Raw genomic sequence first — 23,809 nt, forward strand, 5'->3', positions numbered from 1 at the left:
TTTAGAGTTGTAAGTTGAAACATGTGAAGATTAATATGAAAAATACACAACTCATTTTCCGATAATAAAAAAGAAACTTATTCATTGCATCTAAAAAGGCTGTAAAAATTAAAACATAGTTTTATCAAAATGATTGGAATAGAATCACGGTATATAATCACATATAATTCTGAATAACATAATGAGATTACTTCAAAAGACTAAATAATATACAAGAATATAGATTCATGGATTTAGACGTCAATTAAACAGAAACCGAACGACACATTAAAGACAAAAATAATCTATACATTTAGGTTTAATTTGAAAAAAGTGGCCAAAGTTCAAACAATTACAAGTGTCCTAAGAAGTAGAATATAATTGCTGTAAGTAGGGTATTTTTCCGTTTAACTCTTACTACTTACATGAGCGTTTTCCTCCGCATTAGACGAAGTACTTCATGATTGTTTTACTTCCTACGCTTTCCTATTAATCAAGTTTTTTTTCAACTTTCGGAAATCACACGGTACAAATTTCATTTGCATTTTTAAATATGATATATGTACCATCGTTCTTATTTATCTCTTAGGTCTATCCTCTGGAATATGAACATTCTTTCTTGTGGTGTTATTTTCCACGTATTAATTGGAATTCATGGAAAAGGTGAGTAAATGGATTATAAAAAATTTTCATGTTTTAAACGTGCAAACCGAAATTGTCCAGTACCTTTATGGCAACCGGAAAATGATTTACACAGAAAACACAAAATACTACAACCTTTCAAAAGCAATTAAAGATAACAGAAGAGAGGTAAAATGTTAAGTAAAAGAATTTTGCGAATTTTGAAGCAATTTGTATGAATATTTTCTACCAAGTTGTCCTGAAATAAATATCTACTACAATTCCTTAAATTTACATGTCACTACCAATTCTGTTTTGTACCAAATACTTAGCTTAATCAAATAAACCCAAATTTTATATATTTTGTTTTGTTTTGTTTATAAATTGATTAACACTAAAATAAGTAAAACTGCGTTCTATAAATTTGAATAACAAGTTAGGAATTACCTGAATGAAAGAATTAAGAAGATATGAAATCCTAGAAAAAAGTTGTTCATGAATAGTTTAAAGTCTTATATTTATATTTTGACTTCCAGGAATAATTTCGAATTATCATTCAAAAGTAGGTATAGTAGTGAACACAGTAAATTGGCATTGCAAAGGATATAATGGCGTCGACGGGTTGTTTTCATGCATTTTCAGAAACAGCCATAACGAAAAAAGCTGCATGGAAATTATAAAGATGGTGATTCATAGCGGTAAGCATATTACTGATAAATATTAATCAATACAACTACGTTCATTAAATACTTTACAAATAACATGAATAAAAGTAAAATAAAACAACACGATTTCAAAGGGTGATATATTGCTGGGTCTGATAAGTGTTTCAACAAACTTTCGTTTAAGAAAATTATGAATTTAACATTCTGTGCTTCATTAAAAGATTAAAAAGTAAGGAAAATTAATCCACTGAAAAAGTAAAAATAGAACAACGTTTTTCTCTATCTAAAAATAGATGACAACCAACATATTCATTTAAGTTTTCGTTATATGAAAACAACAAACGGAGGTTCAAATAACAAGCTAGAAATATTATATACTTTATATCAATTTTTTCTTAAAATGTCCTGTAACAAGTCAAGAATATGGCAGTTGGTATCAAATAGTCCGTTTCTATGTCTGTCGGTGTTTGTTTTTGTAGCAGTTCAGTATTTCTGTTGTTCCGTTGTTTTCCTCTTATAGTTGATGTCTTTCTTTCGGTTTTGGTTTGTGACCCGGATTTGTTTTCGCTTAATCGATTTATGCTACTGTTGCCTTTTTTATGTCCTTTTTTGTTAAGTTTGTTCTTCAATATTTGTGTTAAGGTTTGGATTTGAAAATGATTTGGTCTCGATCAGCACTGAAATAACATTAATGGTAGAAATGTGAATCTGGTGCAGTAACATTGGAACCGTCGTTGTAATTATTTTGAAGAAAATTTTGAAACAATGTTGCAAATTTTACATGTCTTATAAACAATTTTTACCGAAGATCACCCCTGTCCAAAATGAACTCCATTTTATTTGAATCTGAAAGACGCTAGAAATCGAAGGTTTGCTGTCAGATGTTTCCATGCATCTCCTTTTACTCATAATAAAACAACATTAATGGTACCAATTTTTCTACACCTGATGTGCATTAAGTCCATGAATGTCTCTTCAGTGATGCTCGAGGCCAAAATATTTGAAAATCCAAAACTTATTTAAAAATGAAGTGCTAAGAAAAAGGACAACGAGAATAGCCACAGGAATCAGAGGTTTGCATGAGGGAGATATATTCCTTAATTTTAAATAATTTCAAATATTTTGGAAAAGCAAATCATCGAAGTTCTGGCTACTAGAATGGTGATACTATCGGACAAACTTCCGATATATATTTTTAATGGTTTAGCATGTCTTTCTTCGCAAGAAAACAATCTGCTAAAAAGTAATAATACAAATTCGTTTAAAACGTTGATTTGCGAATATATTCCTCGAGTATCATTTTCAATTAATTGATTTACTGGCTGTATTCTTCACTAGAACATGCCAGTTATTCTGATGTAAACATTTAATGCAAATAAATCAAAAAGACTGAACATATATGAACAAAATTTGAAACGACTTATTCTTAGAATTGAACAAAACAGTGAAAATCTTTTTACGGATAATCTATTTTTTAATTTTTTTTCCTTTAATATGTTTTTTTCTAAAAAGACATTACTTTGTAATATTACATTGACGCAAAGACAATATGTGTATATTGTAAGTGATCATGACAATTAGCAGACCGGTGCGCTCGAAATGCTATTTTTAGAGAATAAGTATATAAGGGACACTGCAACTTAAAAAGGACTATGTTATTAAAAACTATATTATTTTGATTTTGTCACCTCTTTCACAAGGAGTGACACTTTTCTATTGTTTCCTTGTCACGGGTTTTCCCACTTTTGAACACATGTTCGGCAATATGTCAGAATATTGGTAAAATTCATAAAATAAACCAAAATTTAAAAGTCAAGAGAACACACATGAAACTGTGATGCTGTGAATTTTAGTAGAGATTGAAGGATATTTAGAAAATGGCCATGTGCAAATGAATAATTGGGAAATTTACCCTGTCATCTTTGTCTATGTTTTGAAAAGGATAAATTTTTGGACGAAGAAAGAATTTCTGTTACTGCTCTGGATTAAAAGTCACATAGAATTACAAATGTTTAGCCTAGACACGACTTATGCTGTATCACATTTGGACTATGACTTATACATGTATACGGGTATCATATTTCACAAGTAAAACAGGAATTACAACAGACAACACAAATCACCAAAAACCGACAGTTCCTAGAAAAAAAATCCCGCATTACAAAGACACACAAAAGCATACAAAAGATTATCAAGATAGACTTAATATGAATTTAGGATCGTTTATTTCGTTTTCCATCTTTTTATCAATAATTATACACGATTTGATTTTTTTTTACTATGAGCGTTCTGATGCAGATAAACTAAAATAAAAAGCGCATATGACGCATAAAATATACAAAGCGTTATTTCATTATCTAACAGTGATTAGTGATAAGTTACTCACATGATTTGAAAAATACGTTTGTTGAATTTTTTCTCCGTTGATAAGTTGTAAAATTATTTAGAAATTGTTGGTTCAGCTATCTAAGGCAAAGCTTAGCTCTGATGGATTTAATTATTATATGTTTGTTTTATATTTTTAATTCTATTCCCGAAAAGCTCTTCGGACGCACACAATTTACAAAGTGTTTTAACACTCAATTCTTTGCCTGACAATTATAGTGCCAACTGGTAAAAGTCCCTCTTAAACTAATGGTACACATATACTTTGGAAAAAAATGTCGAAAACCGACGTGTTGGCTGTTAGTTTTTGCTGCTAATTATTCATGTGCAAGTGTTAAAAACATTTGAAGTAAAACGTTATTGAGTAAGGTTATAAAAAAGTAAAACAACAAAAAAATGAACTCCGAGGAAAACTCCAAAACGAAAAGCCCAAAGCAAATGGAAAAATCAAAAGCCCAAACACACCAAACAAATGGACAACAACATCTCGTATAGCCAAAAATATCAACTATTTAATTGCATGAGTTATATCGATCAATTTATTATTTCATATGAATTCGTAATATACAGCCATGCATGACAATTTAACTAAGGAATGTTTGGTGGAGCAGTCAAAGCTTCCATGTACAAAATGCAATAGAAACAACAGCTGTACGAAAAAAGACTGCAGATATTTATTGTCTGTTTTTATCGGTAAGTAAACAACGAACCAATCTTCACATCATATTTCAATGTGCGCACATATAGTTAAATTTGTTACCAAATGTTCCATCCTCGATATGGATATGGATTTATGAACACAACTGTTTCAGTTGTACTTCTAAAAGTCTGTAATGCTTCGTTTCAACTTTTTTGACAAATGTTAAATGTTACATTCAGTAAATAAACATTGTATCTTCGTTTCTGCTAGTAGCCATTGTACCATGACTATTCTTGGCCATAGACAATTTTGTTTTATTCTAATTGTTTGGTTATGTTTTATTTTAGTTTTCCACGCTTTGCTTTAGATATAAAATGTATTGTAGAAACATGATTCACTAATGTCAATATGGCAAGCTTATCAGTATTGATTACAGATTGTCAATGTATACGAATAGTCAAGTAAATGACTAATAATATAATCTTACCTGGGAGATCTGCCCCCCTCCCCCAAACCCCATTTCACCTCCACTTTCTATTTGTTTGTCATTTTTCAGAAGTTTACCCCTAACTTTTTAATCCATTCCCACGCCAATGAATAGAAAACAATATGCTCTTATTTATCCTAAGAGCTAGTAGAGAAAAAAACCGTTACGTTTTCTGTACATTTTCACTTTTTTCTATATTTAAACAGTTTTCTATTTCTATTGCAGAAAAATTACAGAATCGGCATAAGCGGAGTGCAAATGATATAGGTAAAAAGTTGACTAAGTACCACAAGGAATAAAAATAATAATGATGGAAAAAGAAGCAATAATAAAACGAGGGGTCATAAAAATATTACATAGATATAAGAAGATGTGGTATGAGTGCCAATGAGACAACTCTCCATCCAAGTCACAATTTGTAAAAGTAAACCATTATAGATCAAAGTACGGCCTTCAATACAGAGCCTTGGCTCACACCGAACAACAAGCTATAAAGGGCCTATATAAAAAACGAGAAACGAGAAACACTTATGAACCACATTATATTTAGAGAGAGTAGGAATATGTGGGATCATATAATACTTTCAAAAAGAGTTTCGAACTTGTACTGACTTACTTTAAAGTCTGGGAAAAAACTTTACTATCTATTAGTTGAAATTGTACTTTGAACTAGATTTCAGCAACTACGAACACTTGTTGGTCAGTTCTAAGTGTCTTTTCTCTTTGTTTTGGTGCTGATTACCGATACAATGAGTCAAGACTTTTTCAACTGGTTTATACACGTTTGTCTAGTATTGTGCTGTTACAAAACTGTCAAGGTAAGTGATAGGGGTGATTAAAAGGTGCTCACAACCATATTTCACCCCTTCTTTACTTACTTGTCCCAAGTCAGGAGCCTTCAGTGTAGTGGCTTTTGTTGTCTGGTATAGTTGTATTTAATTTTATTTGATTAGGTCAAAATTTAAAATAAAAATTCCTTAGTTTTCTCTTTGGAATTGTTTGACACTTTGTAATCCCGTGGCCTCTAAGTTTTACTCATAGTTGATGGCAGTGCGGTAGCATACATGTTTCACCACTATGCCAGGTAAAGGGGGGGGGGGGGGTTTGACGCCAGCTAACTAATTTGACCCCGCCACATTCTGTATGTACCTGTTCCAAGTCAGGACCGTGTAGTACATTGCTTGCCGTTGGTTCATGTCTGTCAAATATTGTGTTCTCAAATTGTTTTTTTGTAAAATAGTCCATTAGTTTATCCAATTAAATTGTTTCATAATTTTCATGTTGAGGCCTTTTATAGCCGACTATACGGTGTGGGTTTGTTCTCATTGTTGAAGACCGTATGGTTGCCTATAATTGATAAAATCCACTTCACTTGAACGTTGGTGGATAGTTGTCTCATTGCCAATAATATAACATCTCCATATTTGAGTAGCTGTTTGATTGAAGATAAGATAATCTACTTATGTAGATAAGAGTTCTGTGCTATAAAAGAAGAGATTCTGGTTTTAATCAGGATAACAGTACAGAATACATAACCTCTTATATTTTTATATTAAGGTATGCTATTAATTCGTATATTTTAACTAATTTGATTTGTTCAGGGATAGTCACATGTTAAACTATATTTTCGAAGGTAGATAGAAAACGGCAGATAGCAAAAAGCATATTGCATAGCAAAAAGCATATTGCACGGTTACTTTTAGAATATCTAAAAACCGATATACTTTGTGACGTCATGTAATGAATTTCATGATATTGTTAAAAGTTTTATTAAAACTATATTTGATCCATTATTTGAAGAAAAAAAATCTTCAAATACAAAGAATGTTAAAAAACAAACATAAAAAATAAATGAAATAACAACTAAGATGTTGTTATTGTCTAGGAGACAATATGATATCTATAAATTTCCAACAAAATCAAACGACGATTTTCATACAAATATGGTCGGAAATTAATAATATAACAATTATAGCCTATGTATGAGGTCAATACAGGATATATCGACCCAAAGAAGTATATCGACCTCGGACTTCGTCCTCAGTCGATATACTTCTTTCAGGTCAATATATCCTTGTATCGACCTCATACCAAGGCTATAATTGTATAATATCTGTTACTCAAATTCGGAGGATATATCTTTTGAAAATTGTTTGTTACATATTTCAAAAAGAGAACGATATTACGATAAGAGGACAGGAATCAATTTCATTTGTCCTTCAAAATAAAAATCAGAAGCATACATTTTGCAACTTCCCCTTTTATTCAAATTGAATTCATTGTATTTTTTGAAAAATGCAAAATGTAATTTAACAACGACATTGTAAATAATTCACGTTATTTACGCATATTATGTAACAAAAATCATACATAGTGTAATACTGTAGATTTTCACAAGAGTATTTTGACTTACAATCCATCTTGAATCTTGTTTCACCGGCTTTTGCAGTGGACTACAGCAATATAATTTCAAAAAAGGAATACGCTTTATTTTAATGGTTTTGAATTCTGGTTTTATGATTCTGTTGTTTGAATGAATGGTCCATTGATTACAACATTTATACAACAACCGCAGCTTTTCAGGAATATGTGGTGAATCTGTATTTTCTCTTGTAGATTCAAAAAAGCACGATGATGCTACATCCAGTGATTCAGACGATGAAAACGAAAATATGAATGGAAAAGAAAATGGAGGAGTTATTGAAAGCGAACAAGACGAAAAAACCAAAATAGAACGTATGATGAAGAAATTGAGTACAGTGTTTTCGTTGGTTCCAATTTTCGTTGATTGGGGAAATCGTATATCTTCGTGAATACTAAATTTCTTGGTGTTAATTCTGCATAATGCCTATAGTGAATTTGCATTTGGTTAATCATTTAAATACGCTGTTAACCATTCCCAACGAAATAAACGACAATGAGTGCCCTACGAATAAAAAATTAATCCACAGTATGTACTTACAAAAGGTAAACGTCAATGAAACATCAATCCAAAACCACAATATATCCATGCTAGAAAACTTTACTAAGCTTTTACCAAGTCTCCGTGCTATACACAGGCAAATCTCACGTGAAATTCACATCAAACTAGCTTATTCATGAAAATCACGTAAACATTTCCACTTGAATTTTGCATGAATTGAAATTAACATGAAATAGATGTGTAATTTTTCATGTGAATTTCAATTGAACTTTATGAAATGCGTTTTTCATGTTTTAATCGGAGTTCCAGATGAGAATCATGTGAAACTCATGTGAAATTAGTTCACGTGAGTTTCAGGTATAAGCTCGTTTGTGGTGAATTGCAGATGAACGTCACATGAGATTCACAATAATAAAACAAAAGTAACAGTGATTATAGTATATATATTAGAAATTACTAGAAACATCTTTGGATATTAAAGACGACAAAAAGCCTAGAAAATGTAAAATGATTCTAATTGATATAGTATCAAACTATTTTCACAGCTAGTGAAAGCAAGATCATGAGTTACTGCCCTTTTAGAAATTGCTCCTCATTAGACATTAATTTTGGCAGCTGTACTTCTGAGAAGATATTAAAGATCATCTCCATGAACAGAGACCAACAGAATGTTGTACTGCGCAAAGTCATTTTGAAAAATGTTAATCAATAATAGTTCCTTAATATACAAGCTGCGATGATTTCACAACAAAAATGAACTTATGTAAATTGTATCATTAGCTCTATGTAGCACCCAAAAAATGAGAAGGAAAATTCTTCTTTTGCTTTTCCTTTATACTTATAATTGCCATTAAGAGCTTGCAGTGTAACACCCTTTTATTAAATTCCAGCAAGTGATATCCTACTTCCACAATACATCCCTACATTAATCATAAAGTTTTTTGGTCATTTCGCTCTTCAACGGTTTCGATTCTTATTCATCCTTGGATTTCAATTATATTGGCATTGAGCTATCCTACTGAAGGTAAATTGCTGTTTTTATTGTTTTTTATGAAAATATTATGTTAAATTTTCACAAATTATTGAAATCTATATGTTTGTTTAAAATAATAATTTAAACAATGAAGACTCTTTATTTTAGACGCAAGAAATTACAATGATACCACAGACAGTTATAACAACGATGAAAACAAAGATATTAACGGAAACAAAAATCGAAAAAGGAAAAAAAGAAAAGAAGACAGAGAATATAATAAAAAACGTAATATAAAGAGTGAATACTTATCTATAACAGAGAAAATACTTAAAATGAAAACGCCAATGAAAAAGCAACCCAACAACACAATAAATCAATGACAGAGAAAAAATGTTAAAGGCTATATGGTTTTTAAAGATTGAAAAGTCTCTGTACCATATTCCAAGCTTTAAATCGCACAGAAGCAAGATAAGTTTTGCCTGCTGCAAAAGATTTGCTGTTGTTACCACATAGTTACGTGCATGAGAAAAATCACTAATCTACAAAAAAAAGACAAACATTGAGGATGTGTTTGATTTCAGACATGTACATGATGTAGATAAACATATGACGGAATGAAAAAATCCCGTTTTCTGGATTTTCTTCCATTTCCATAGAACCTAGAGTGAAAAAGTAAAATGCAATCAAAATAATTTATGGATATTATGATAGACACAACACTTACAAAAGAAATAGCATTTATGAATGTAATTTCAAATCAGTAGGTTATCATAGTTTTCAAAAGTTATTTAAGCAAGATCAAAGGACTTGATATGCCCGTATAAATATCGTCCTTTCTTACACTCTTATTTTTGCGGAGGCACTTCAGAGTCGATATCAAAGAGTATCATCATGAACAGACAAACAAGAACCAACACAATCTTGTGTATTGCCGGTTCTCGCTGATTAAACTTAAAAATACCAGCTGCGACGATTTCAAAACAAAAGTATACTTATATATATCCTGTATCAAAAGGTGTATTTAAAAACTAAAGAATTGGAAAAAGAGTTCTTATTTTGCTTGTTCCTTTAAACATACTTTTGCCACTACTCACTAGAAGTGAAATACCATTTTTTACATTTGATTCCTGTAAATAAAGGCAACAGTAGTATACCGCTGTTCAATAGTCATAAATTGATTGAGAGAAAATATATCCGGGTTACATACTAAAACCGAGGGAAACACTTCAACTATAAGAGGAAAACAACGGAATAGCCGAAACATTAAAGTGATATCATGAAACTAAAATAAATACCTATATTTTCATATAAATTAATTATTTTTTTTTCTACTAATTTAAAAAAAAAAATAAACTGAAAGATGTAAAATTCCTAACATGGGACCGATAGTATATCTTCATTAAGGAAAGAAAATTATTAATTGAAAAGAAAAAAGCCGTCAGAAATTTACTACAACGATTACCATTTAAAATTTCTTAATCGGGGTTAAGAACGTCAGAGGGATAAATATCTTTCGTTTTTTTAGAAAATCATTAGGGTAGGTACTGTTTATATATCTATCACATGTTAGACCGTTTGGTCTTTATGGCGGTAAGACACAAACTTTGTTTTTTACAGTAAAGGTAAAATTTGCTATACAAAGAGAGAAAAAGACTATATTTAAAAGAACTACCATGATGTATCATTAATCACAAACCGAACAGAAGTATCATCAAGTAAAACAAACAGACAGAGAAAAACCAATAAAATAAATCCCCAAAATTATAACCATTTAACACTAATACCTTCAAAGATGTATTTTTTATTACAATACTTGCTTTTTCCGATCATTCGGATATGAGCGATTGTTATAAAACGAAAGTACATCGTTCTGTTTTCCTCGTTGCTTTTTTTTTTACATTTTTCTTGATTAAACTCCACTTGTAATACCCAAAGCAATAAACGGGAAATACAGATATGCATGAACAGTTTGTTGCAAAATTTAACCAATCATCAGAGAATTCATCCAAATGAAAATAACTCTAATTTACTTTCCCTCGGTTTTAGTTTGTAAACCGGATTTGTTTTCTCTCAATCGATTTATGACTTTTAAACACTGGTATACTACTGTTGCCTTTATTTATGTAACTCGCGTCTGAATCGCTTTTTTTTTAGGTTAAATTTGCATAATAAATCAAGTTATGTCAATAGGTTAACTATTTGGTGCATGATAACCTCGGATAGTCCAATATCATTGGTTTTGCTTCATGGTAAAATATACATATCAATGCGCATGTAAAAAACTTATGAATCTGTTTCTCAGCGTTTGATAATAATGATCTTTTAGGTACTAATTGTTCTACCATGTCGTTCGAGTCATTTTTATTCTTTGATTTACATTTTTTTAAATTTGTATCATACGTATAAAAACTTTTTTTTTCTTTAAAATTACATTACATATATATAAACATGCATGTAATTTGTGAATGATGTTTTCTCTTTCAGAAATATTCAAACTTGGAGCAATTGTTGGTATCTCAGTAGGTATAACAGGCACAATCATATTATTACTAATTATCCTGGTCATCATTTTCGTATGCAGACAAAGGTAAATTTATTGTCGTTTGTTTTACCAAAAATTCAAAAATTCAATAGAAAAATCAGTGTTTTTTTGTAGTGTTTTGCAGACTATTTTGTTTGTCTCTATGTCGATTTTTGTCTTTTTGTTGGCATTCAATACACTTTTGAATTGTCTATTGGTATTTTCCGTTTCTTCTTTATAAGGTTGTACTATTTGACTCTCAAAGTGAGACTGCACGAGTTTTTATTTTTGATAATTGATATAATTTGATAACAGATATTCTACCGGGTCACAATTGATTATCTGTTAATTAATTAATTACAAACAATGAATACCGATTATTAAACTTTAGGCATGTTGATATTGTTAAGTATTAGTTGTGAGTCACAATTTGAGTTTTTAGCGCAGCGAACTAATTTTTAAAAGGTTCATTTTATTGAATACTTGTGTATTTGCCGATTTTATCTAGTATGATTAATCTTCATAAATTATCTGATAATTATAAAAAATGAATACGATATATTTTGAAGAATAACCCACAGAATCCACGTAACCCAATAAGAAAGAAACCATTAATTGATATACATGTCATTTGCGACTCATTTTTACACCTTTTCCTCAAATTTGACTACAGCGATCATCTCAGTATCTGAATCTCCGACAAATAAAAGCATCAAAAGTATACCGCTGTTCAATAGTCATAAATCGATTAAGCGAAAACAAATCCAGGTTACAAACTAAAACTGAGGGAACACATCAACTATAAGAGGAAAACAACGGAACAACAAAAACACTGAACTGCAACAAAAACAAACTCCAAAATACATAGAAACGGACTACTTGATAACAACTGCCATATTCCTGACTTGGTTCAGGACATTTGTTTGATTTTATGGCTAGCCAAACCTCCCGCATATATGTCAATGTTAAAAAGGATAACATTACGTGACAGGAATACAGTACATATAAACGCAAGATCACTCTGGACAGAGAAATACATAAATAAATAATATAATAGTACATCACAACAGACATCTCCCATGAATTAACGACAGTACACCGAGACACCACAGGCGAAGTATAAACTGCGCGTCACACGAATGTATCAACGCCACAAAAAGTGACGTATTTTTGTGACTTTTATATTACCACAGGTAAATTAAAAGAAAAATAATAGATTTCTTTCATCTATAGACACCTACAAGAGTATAAAATTTGGATTGAGTTTGTAATGGTGTTATTTTATGTATTTTCTAACCAAGACCTGAATATCAAAATTGAATTGTTTTTGTAATGGTGACAGACGAGACGATTTCAATTTAAAAATTATAAAATTTCTTACCTTATCTGAAATTATCTGATTTCCTCTGCGTATGGAGTATACATTTCTCAACACTTTGAATATTCAAGAGATCAGTATTGCTACTCAGCCTTTGTAAAACGTCATCGGTGTATAAGCAAAATCTTATTGAGTCAGTGATTTATTAATGAACGTCTCATCCTTTTTCTCAAAAACTTATAGATAAGGTCTTCAATGTCTACTTTATGAATAATACAGGGTGGTCTAGGGTCATTGATTTTGGGTGTTTATGTTGTGTATTATTCTTTTTATTTTTCATTGGTCCCTTTATTTGTCTTTTCACTATTATGTTCCATTTGGTCACTTGACACGGCTCGGTATCCGTGCTTTCAGCTTTTGAGTTTTTGAGTTTGGGCGTTCTTGGTGCAGGTTGGTCTAGAGATACGATTTCGACGCATGAGGTTTTTTTCATTTTGTATACCTTTGTATTTAAATTTTACTTAATATGTACCTTGTTGGCGTCCTTTTCTGAAATATTGATTTTTTTAGTTAGTTGTATTGTATTTCTATGATATATGTATACACAGTTTTGGCTCCGATTCCTTTGTTTGTATTTTGTTTGTACTTTTAAGACAGTAGTATTTGTTTGTCTGTGATGTATGCTAGCAAAGTTTTGCTACTGGATCCCAATTATTGTCACCTTAACAAATTATGTCAGTTTGGATATATAACAGCTTATAAAAATAGTTGTAGTACTAGTCGTAGGTTTATCTTGCTATAAAATCAGGTTTGACACCCTAGTTTTTTTTCTGAAAATTCATGTACTAGATAAAGGATACAACAGTTTTGTTCCATTTGATCTGTTGATTTATATAGCCGAACGTTTGATTTTGTTTGGTTTTGCAATTTTTCCTCTTTTTTGAATTAGCATGGAGTTCTGTATTTTCGCAATAAATTTTCTGTTATAATTTATGCCGACGTTGAGATTTAGACAAGGTTTCACGGCATTAAATCTCTATTCTTTCACTAATAATCGTGTGCTCGCGTAGTTAGATACAGGTCAGCATTTAAGTAGTAAGTATATGTTTAACCTTTTCTCTTATTCCCAATTATTACATACATATTTTGCAGATCAAAGAAAAAGAAGAGAAAGCAAATGACAAGACTACAGTCAGTCGACCAAAGATTTGAGATGGCACATCTTGAAAGTAGTCCATCCAGTACAAACAAGGAACAAAACAATTTTCTTTCTACGAACAAATCTTTAAATACTGACGAGGCACAAAGCGATGCCTTTGTTCTCGATCCCTTCGTGACGAAATATGATAAAGACTTGAGCAATCGGAAACTACCAGTAATTACAAGGTTCAGTGGTGCAGAGGGTGACGAGAATGTTTACTATGAAATTGATGAATATAAAATTGAATCCTCGACAGATATGGAGAGAGTTCACAAGAAGCAAATAGAAGAAGTTAAAGATCAAGGTTCTCACCAAAGTCATCAGACCAAAAATCTATTAGGGTATATCATTTCATATGTTCTCATTGAATTGTTGTATATTTTGTAATGTCGGGGTATGATATAGCTTGCTAGAGATTTTTTATCATTGTTGAAGGGAGTACATTTATCCATAGTTGATAACATCTTCGTCTTAAGTTTTTTAACGGATATTTGTGTCATTGCAACCACATCACCTAATAATTTCATGAGGGAAACAATTGATCTTTGTTTCCAGCAAACGAGAATATAACGTCGGGTCACTCATCATGACCCGGTGGTAAGTCCGAGTCAAATCTGTTAAGGTCGGGTCATGCTTGTTTTAAGTTTCAAAGCCGTATTATATAAGTTTGAAAACTTTGCTAAATGATAGAGTCAGAGGGAAGACCAATAAATACAAGATCGCGAGGACCAACAAGAACGATTGTCGAAAAGTACAACATGCAATAGTAAAATAATTCACTTTTAATGATATTTCAAGAAAGGCATGTGTGTAAAACTATGTAAGAAAGATATCAATGAAAATTTTAAGAATTCTTGTGATAAAAGAGAGAGGAAGAAATTAAGGAGATCCGTGAAACAACTAGTATTATTATTATGCATAATTCATTGTTTTCCATCTTTTTACTTTTTTTTAAAGGACGGTCACACGTATACGCTAGCTTGAAACAAAAACAAATGAGAAAATATCGTCTTTTTATTATATCAATATATATATATATATATTATTGGATATTTATGTATGCATTGCCTTTATCTAGTGATATTAATTATTTAAAATATTTAGTTTACACAAATTTGGTAACACGAGAAATGAAAAAATAATTTAGCCGTAAATTTTTGAAAATTGAAATAAATGGTCCGTCATAAATTATGCCGATAGTAAGGGTTTAAGTAAGTTTCAAGGCATTAAATGGGCTTATTGTTCTTAACCATTGGTATACTGTTAAAAGTCAACATTTTTGTTTTATCACAATTATTACATTTATATTTTACAGATCAAAGAAAAATAGAGAACAGTTTACAAGACTACGGTCTGTTGACCAAAGAATTGAGATGGCAAATCTTGAAAGAAGTCTATCCATTACAAACAAAGGAGGAAACACTGTTGTTCCGGAGAGCAAATTTTTAAATACCGGCGAAGCACAAAGCGAGTACTTTGTTCTCGATCCATCAGTGACGAAATATGATAAAGACATGAGCAGCGGAGTATTACCAGAGTTTAAAAGGTTCAGTGTCGCACAAGGTGACGAGAAAGTTAACAATGAAATTGATAAAGAAAAAATCGAATCCTCAACAGATATGAAGAAAGATAATAAGACACAAATAGAAAAAGTTAGGGATATAGCTAGTTACCATACTGATCTGACCAACAATCAAAACCAATTAGGGTTTGACAATACAACTTACAATGTATCATTAAAGGAAGACAATCAAATCTACTAGGACACAAAAGTACTGGCAAAAACATATTTTAGTGTTCCTCTATATCATTAACAATTGTTTACTTTTTAATTTTGTCTATGTTTAGTCTGAGATTCTTTGAAATTGTTTGCCATAATGACAATCAAAACCGTTCACAATGGATTTGATTACGAAGAAGAATAAACTTAAATAAAATTTCTTTGCCGGAATCATCATGGATTTTATCATCGTCAGGCAAAAATAATGAAAACGTTGTTCTATTCTTTGTGTTAAACTTGATAGTAAAGCTTCTTAAACCTTTATTACTATCCTTACTTTTTAAGACAATCTGTTGAAAAACTTACACCTGTTTTATTTGTATATTGTTTAACAACCAAATTACGCCCTGTCGCTGAAAAAGAGCTAAAATAATGCGGAATTTATTAAAAAACATGTACCGCATATAAAAAAAAAATGCTGATCAGAATATTTATTACACTATATTTTTGAATAAAATGGTTATAGACAACATCGCTTTGGATCATTGGTCTGTAATTCACATAAGATCTCACGATTTACAATAAAAATATGAAATTTTACATGTCATTTTCCATATGTCCTGGTTTCATTCAAAGGCTTCAAAATCGAACCAAGGGCTTGATAACGGTCAAGGGAAAATACAAGGGTCGATATAGAAAATGCCATGTAATGATCTTTTACTACATGTTTAGCATAAGAAGAAATTGGAGAGAGAAAATAGAACAAAAACAATTTAATAAAAACAATAGATATATTTATTTCAAAGTGTTTTCTTTTGTATTTGTTTGTTAAATTTTTGAATGTATTTTCACATTGTTTAAGGTTCCCTTGAATCCCACATAATTCCTACAAAAACGTCTGGTCGTATTGTTTCTAGCAACGATTTCACAATATTGGAAATCAATTTAAAGATATAAGATAGACCTATTTTGTTTAACGCTGTGATTATGATACAGTTTAATAAAAGGCAATGTCAGTTTCAGATCCATATATTCCCACAAAGTGCAATTGAAGGCTGCAACGGAACGATGATACAGTCCTCCTATTAAAAGTGAATAAGAAACCATTTTCAGCATTTGCCCATTGGTCGGATAAGTGCTCAAAATAGTTTTTTAAAGTTTATAATCTAATGTGAAATGCGCCACTGGTGTAAAGATAATTTATAAATAGCTTTGACTTACTAGACAAACACGACTACTCCCTAAACAACTGATTGTTATTGAAAACAGAAGTCACTTTTTTTATCTGAACGTTAACCATTCACATTTATATTTGATCAACGAACTAGGACATGTGTATGTTGATTAACTGTCAGGTTAATGTTGATTAACTGTCAGGTTAATCTTTAAAATTGTGGTCAATGTCGCAAAATCCCTGCGATAACGGTATATAAACAACTTACATCTTCGATTGAACATATCTAGTTTTGTTGTACAACGATATTATCTGCCTATAATCCTCTCGGTAAGCATAAATCGATCAGCTACAATGACGACGTGGTAAATGCGCAGACAACAATGATCGTGATTCTCAATCCGTTCACCAAAGATTATTATCATTGAATAATTCCAACTGTTCCCGTATCTTCCATGTCAGAAAGTCTCGTTTCCAATTTTTCTACCTTAATAGATTTTAATGGTAAGTACCGATTATCAGGTTGTCTGCATATTGATATTGTAAAATATCAGCTGCGAGTCACAATATGAAACGTTTTGTCGAGTAAGCAAAGCGAACGAGTTCAAAAAAGGCTTCATATTGTGTCGAGCAGCTGAAATTTTACAATATAAATATGCAGATAACCAGATAATTGATTTATAGGGTTGTATTTGCGAATTTTGCACGATATAAACAAGTGTTTTCTTTGTTTCACCAGCAAACCGGAAGATGAATTGATAAGTTCGGGTCAAACTTATCAACGTCGGTTCACACATTATGACGTCGCTGATATGTCCGGGTCAAAGTTATTAAGGCCAAGTCAACGTATTTGACGTCACAAAGCCGTGATATGCAATTTTATTAAGACAGTGGGACGACCGATAACGTATTATATCGATTTCAGTTAGCACGGCAGTTGTTTATGATTGATATCAGTTATGTTCGAGACCAACAAATTTTAAAAGCTGAATACTTCAATCATTTAGCAGCATCAAAAACACGAAAAAACGTAAACAGGACAGTCAAAATAGGACAAAGTTAACATTAGCTGATGGAGATGCAATCATGCTATTAAATAATTAACCATTAGAAAGTTTTATCTAACATATGAAGAATTAAATACTGATTACCTAACAAAGTATAACAAAAATACCGGACTGCAAGGCAAATTCAAAAAGGGGAAGTCCATAAACACTGACCAAAATCAAACGTTATCAACCAATGAAACGAGTGGAAACACCTGTCATAAGTCTGACCTGGTACAGGCATTTCTAAAAAAAATGATGGGTTAAACATGGTTTTATAGCTGGCTACATCTTCCAGTTGTACGACAGTTGTATATAGTTCCTTTATATTGACAAATTGGGTGTGGAATCCAAACATACATAATCCTGTTTACCTAATATATAAAGGATTAAATCCTGATTACCTTACATATAAAGGATTAAATCCTGATTACCTAACATATAAAGGATTAAATCCTGATTACCTAACATATAAAAGATTAAATCCTGATTACCTAACATATAAAGGATTAAATCCTGATTACCTAACATATAAAAGAATAAATCCTGATGACCTAACATATAAAGGAATAAATCCTGATTACCTTACATATAAAGGAATAAATCCTGATTACCTAACATATAAAGGATTAAATCCTGATTACCTAACATATAAAAGATTAAATCCTGATTACCTAACATATAAAGGATTAAATCCTGATTACCTAACATATAAAAGAATAAATCCTGATGACCTAACATATAAATGAATAAATCCTGATTACCTAACATATAAAGGAATAAATCCTTTTTTTTCATAATGAATTTCTTTTTATTTGCACATGACCATCATAGTAAGTTATATACATTTTATGTATAATATAATATATATAGGCAGAAGATATACAACATATTAAAAAGACACAGTTGAAATAGTTTGATGCATTGCAGAATATGATTGCAGGACAAATGCTGCTTGGACAGAGAATACATATTTTTAATTTTTATAATATATATAGTGTCTGTTGTTTATCTTTTTTTTATGACAATAAAAGAGTCCAAGGGTTCCAGCAGTTTTCTGCCCTACTGAGTCTTTTATTTTTATAAAATATTTTTTTTTTTTCAATTGATAAATTTTCTTTAAAATACTTATTTAATGCTATCATATTAATTTGTTCCAATGATAATTTGCTTCTATAAATATAAATGTCAACAGAATTATTAAGTTTTTTATGTCATTTTTATCAGTTTTCGTTAGAATACCAAATAAAACCAAATATATATTTAAAGATAGTTCTATTTCTATTTTCTCAAGTATCCAGGAGTTAAGGTCTCCAATAATTGTGATAAATATAGACAAGTTCAGAATATATGTTCTTTTGTGTCGACCACTACACAATCAAAACTACACTTATCAGTAATTTTTTTTCGACTTATGAGTTTGAATGTCCCTCTGGTATCTTTCGCCTCAGTTTTATTTGTATCTTTCAGTTTTATTTTAAAGAGAAGTTCATTCATGCCTAAAATTCGATGTATTATTCTGTATTGAAACCACTGCAGTTTTGAATTCTTGGTAATATAAAAGGGCAATATATGGATATTTTTTTCAATTGTAGTTTGTATTGAGAATTATGGACCTTTTTGTTCACATTTCAGTTGAAGGTTTGACTATTTACTATTTAAAATATTATACATATCCCTCGAACCTCTCGGGGATTTAAAAAAATATTTTTATAACTGAGGGAAAAATTGGGCCGATTTCTCTTAATACGTCAGTGGGGCATATTTTATATTCTTTTAAAAACTTTTTTTTTGCAAAAATTAAGCCTTGATATGTGAGGAAATTAGTTTTAATTTTGTATACTTTTTAGCTAACAAGTCATTAATCAGCCAAACCTCTTTTTTAGTCCACTCTTTATATAAAACTGATTGATTACCAATCTTTATTTCATCAGTCTTCCATATATTGCATATATTAATGTAAGAGTTATCTTGTTTATTTGGAAGATCATTCTAGGCATCAAATACTTCTTTCCAAAAATGATTTTTCAGCTTTTTATAATGGCCAAGAAATTGGATTTTCAAAATATTCCAATTTTCTGAAAGAGAGTAGTAATTCTTCTTATCCAGGTTGATTTAAAACCTTTTATGTTGTTTTCAATGTTTATCATCTTTAGACCTACTGAACAGTGTGGTTTTGGATAAAGTGTCTCTTTGCAGTTTTTTTTGGTTTGTTATCTCAGATAAAGTGAAATGTTTTGTCAGTAAAAGGATTAAGCTTTGTACTATTTGGACGAAGTATGGATAGGAATAAATGGTTTACTTTTTATATTATAAGTGTTTTTATGACCGTTATTTTTCCAATTGGGGAGAGGATTTGTTTTGTTCAAGTTTTATGGTATTTTCGATTTCTTTCATCCTGGGGTCATAGTTTAAATTTTCTAAAGATCAACTAAGAAATATGTGATTGAATCCTAATTACCTAACATATAAGGGATGAAATCATGATTACCTAACATATAAAGGATTGAATCCTGGTTACCTAACATATAAAGGATTAAGTCCTGATTACCTAACATATAAAAGATAAAATCCTGATTACCTACCAATTAAGGGATTAAATCCTGATTACCTAAGATATAAAAGATTAAATTCTGATTACCTAGAAATAAGAAGATGTGGTATGAGTACCAATGAGACAACTCTCCATCCAAGTCACATTGTGTAAAAAGTATAGGTCAAAGAACGGCATTCAACACGGAGCCAGGCTGGCTCACACCAAACAGCAAGCTATAAAGGGCCAAAAAATGACTAGTGTAGGCCAAAACCAACTGTCCAGTCTATATAAAAAACGAGAAACACTTATGAACTACACCAACAAACGACAACCACTGAACAACACGTTCCTGACTTAGGACAAGTGCAAACAAATGCAGCGGATTTAAACGTTTTAACAGGCGCCAACCTTCATATAAAGGATTAAATCCTGGGTACCTATCATAGACTAAATCAATCGTAGGACTTTAGCAACCAACAGGACGAATGCCATATTTCTGACTTGGTACAGGTATTTTCCAAAGAAAATGGTGGGTTGAACATGGTTATAGCTAACTAAACCTCCAACTTGAACAGACCATAAGGACGGCTGTGGTCGTCTTTTTGCTCACTGCAATATATATTGCATAAGGTCAAACAGCTGAACGATATACATTCAAAAGAACTTCTCTTGTCCGTTTAACATCTGTCGTTGTAGCTGTTATCTTTGCAGTGGACCAATACATAATTCAAAGTCATTATAACTCATATTTTGACATGAATTGTCTTTTTCTAATTTTATGACAAAATCAATATCTAACTCATTGAAATGACGTTTTGTGAAACGACTCAGGACAAGACCTTTGAGATAACACATATTTACTTCGCAAATTTGTCCTCAGTCATTCGAGAAACAAACACATGTCAATTAGACCTGATACTAGAATATTCATAGTTGCTGAAGTTCTGCTTGTAGTCTTGCTGTTATGTTCATGCCTTGAATCGTTATTTATTTGTGCTTACAAACTTTTGGTCTCAAGAGTATCTGATGAAAGTAATTTATAAATGTCCAAGACTAAACCACCTGTCAATATCGTCGAAAATGACATTGTCGACACAATATCGATGAACTTATACGTCCATGACATAACACGATGTCGATTTCGTTGCGACACCAATGACAAAACCTGATGTCGATATTATCGACAATGTCGACTCGATATCGATGATGACTGAAGATAATGGAATAAAAAAAAGACACATCAATCTGATAAAATTAAGACCAAATATGAAGATTGATAAAGAGTAAGATCATGGCTGATTGTAATCAATTTATTTTTTCCATTGTATTTAAACAAGATAATCAAGTGGTCATCTCTCAAAATAACTCTATTATGAAAAAAATACTTTATCTTATAAAAATTATTGTATATTTCGTTGTAAAACGTTGACATGGTAATTTATGTGATAACTTTGTGAACTATGGTTAAATTTAACGACCGTAAACTACAGATACAGTACGATCAAGACCAACTATGTAAGATTTAAATTCATTGGATGGGGATTGGTCCATAATTTAAGGAGGGAAAACAGGATTTATTCATTGGTTGAAATTTGATTTTAACAAACTGATTTGAATGGTTTCGAGTACTCTAAGATCGGTACTTTGTAATTTATGCTATTTGTTCATGTTTTTTGTGCCGATCTTATCAATCAATTATTTTCAAACTAATGTTTACATTTTGTTTTTATGAATTGATTCAAGGGAACCGACTTCGCACTCATAACCATGTTCAACCCGATATATTCACAATGCGACTGACCATACTTTGGAGCTCTTTGATTCAGTGGCTGTCCTCGGTTGTTTTCTGCATCATTTGATTTTTGTTTATTATGTTTACATAAATGAGAATGTTTGTTTTATCATTTGAAATAATTGACATTTAGATATACCGGTACTAGTGATAATCTTAGTTGAAGACTGCACGGTGACATATTATTGTTGTTTACATTATCATCAGTTTTGTGTCTGGCGGTTTGTTGTCTCATTAGAAATCATTAGAACATCTCATTATCGTTACATTTAATTGAGGTACGTAAACTAATTTTGTATCATACGGGTTATTCTAATCGATATGTCCTACTTAAAATTTGCTATATATTATTTCTATTCTTAATGTATATTTATTTTAAATCATAAAGTCAATTCTCCTCCAACATTTTGGTTTATTTACTTCTACTTGACATTTTTTTAACGATCATATATAGCAATGAGGAAGTATAGAAAACATTACCATTTTAAGTTTGCTCCCATCATATGGACATATTCTAAATGGTTTTGTTGTTGTTTGTTTCTAATAACCGTGAAGTTTTTAGTGTAATTGTCAGAAAAAACTATGAAAGCTGAGGATAACAAGTTTGGTATTTTGTAAGGAACTTTTAAATTAATGGTAAGCAATTTTTCTTTTATTTCCTATTGAACTTATTAATGAAATTGATTATTAATTTTGCTTTTCATACGGAAGTTTTTAAAAATAAATGGTTTACACTTTTATATTTAGTATCTATAGCAGTAGACCATTTGCAATCGAATTGTAGGATTTAAAATATAAGCAAAGTATAACAAACAGACTAGTTTCAATTTTAATAACAAACGGTTCTAATTTAAATACCAGATGCGCATTTCAACTTAATGTCTCTTCAGTAATGCTCGAGACCAATATATTTGAAAACCAAAAATAATACAAACTTTGAAAAAAATCACACACCTAATTAAATGGGCATTTAAAACGTCGGAATGCGAATACATATGTTCAAACTCTTTTAGGTCATTTTTTAGTAGCAACAAACAAAAGAGCTATGTCAATTGGTCATGCTTTGATACTATATCTGCCCTTTAATTTTTACTTGATAACATTTTTGTTTGCTTTGGAGATTCTGTATATCGTCAAGTTATCGGAATTCCAATGGAGACTGACTGTGCAACACTTATTGCGGACCTGTTTTTGTATTGTAATGAGTTACAATTTATGACAGCATTAAACTAAGATTTCAACTAACTCCACCAGGCAAAGTCCACCTTAAGATTTGACACTCCTAAGTATTCTAACATCTTGGTCTCGAACATGATTGATATTACCCAATTACCGTGGTTACTGAAATCGGTATCATGTGCTAAAGTAAGTAAATGGTATACTGTGGTACACCTAAAAACCAATTAACATTTTTGTTCGCTTTGGAGATTCCGTATATCGTCAAGTTATCGGAATGCCAATGGGGACTAACTGTGCACCACTTATTGCGGACCTGTTTTTTTATTGTTATGAGTTACAATTTATGACTAAAATCAGCAAAGACCCATCGAAACAACATCTGATAAAAAAATTTAACGATACTTTTAGATATTTGGATGATATATTGGCTCTCGATAATGACAACTTCAGTATGTATACTAAAGAAATTTATCCTGTTGAACTTACTTTAAATAAAGCTAATACTAACAATGACCACTGTCCTTTCCTCAATCTTGATATCTATATCATTAACGGGAAGCTTAATATAAAAAATTATGATAAAAGAGATGACTTTTCATTTCCTATCGTTAATTATCCATTTCTAGATGGTGACGTTCCCTTGTCA

The 23,809-nt window shown here is 31.0% G+C and overlaps 1 protein-coding gene across 10 annotated transcripts in view; it reads left to right on the top strand.

Annotated features, from left to right (window-relative positions):
- Positions 1-23,809, top strand: part of LOC127707660 (uncharacterized) — a 266,798-nt gene that overhangs the window by 227,171 nt on the left and 15,818 nt on the right. For 2 of the 10 annotated variants that reach the window (XM_052212308.1, XM_052212307.1), the window contains exons 2-10: positions 569-642; positions 1,137-1,298; positions 4,221-4,343; positions 5,003-5,044; positions 7,394-7,531; positions 8,842-8,961; positions 11,161-11,263; positions 13,668-14,057; positions 15,032-16,230. The exons of 3 other annotated variants lie outside the window; for them this stretch is intronic. In XM_052212308.1, coding sequence (XP_052068268.1) covers positions 585-642; positions 1,137-1,298; positions 4,221-4,343; positions 5,003-5,044; positions 7,394-7,531; positions 8,842-8,961; positions 11,161-11,263; positions 13,668-14,057; positions 15,032-15,479 — 1,584 coding nt within the window. In that variant the 5' untranslated portion in view covers positions 569-584 and the 3' untranslated portion in view covers positions 15,480-16,230. Of the gene's footprint in view, positions 1-307; positions 643-1,136; positions 1,299-4,220; positions 4,344-5,002; positions 5,045-7,393; positions 7,532-8,841; positions 8,962-11,160; positions 11,264-13,667; positions 14,058-15,031; positions 16,231-23,809 lie in introns of those variants that run through there. 5 more of the 10 variants (XM_052212302.1, XM_052212306.1, XM_052212305.1 and 2 more) reach the window with 5 other exon arrangements.

Source organism: Mytilus californianus, unplaced genomic scaffold (assembly GCF_021869535.1).
Source record: "Mytilus californianus isolate M0D057914Y unplaced genomic scaffold, xbMytCali1.0.p SCAF_7, whole genome shotgun sequence".
Classification (NCBI taxonomy): domain Eukaryota; kingdom Metazoa; phylum Mollusca; class Bivalvia; order Mytilida; family Mytilidae; genus Mytilus; species Mytilus californianus.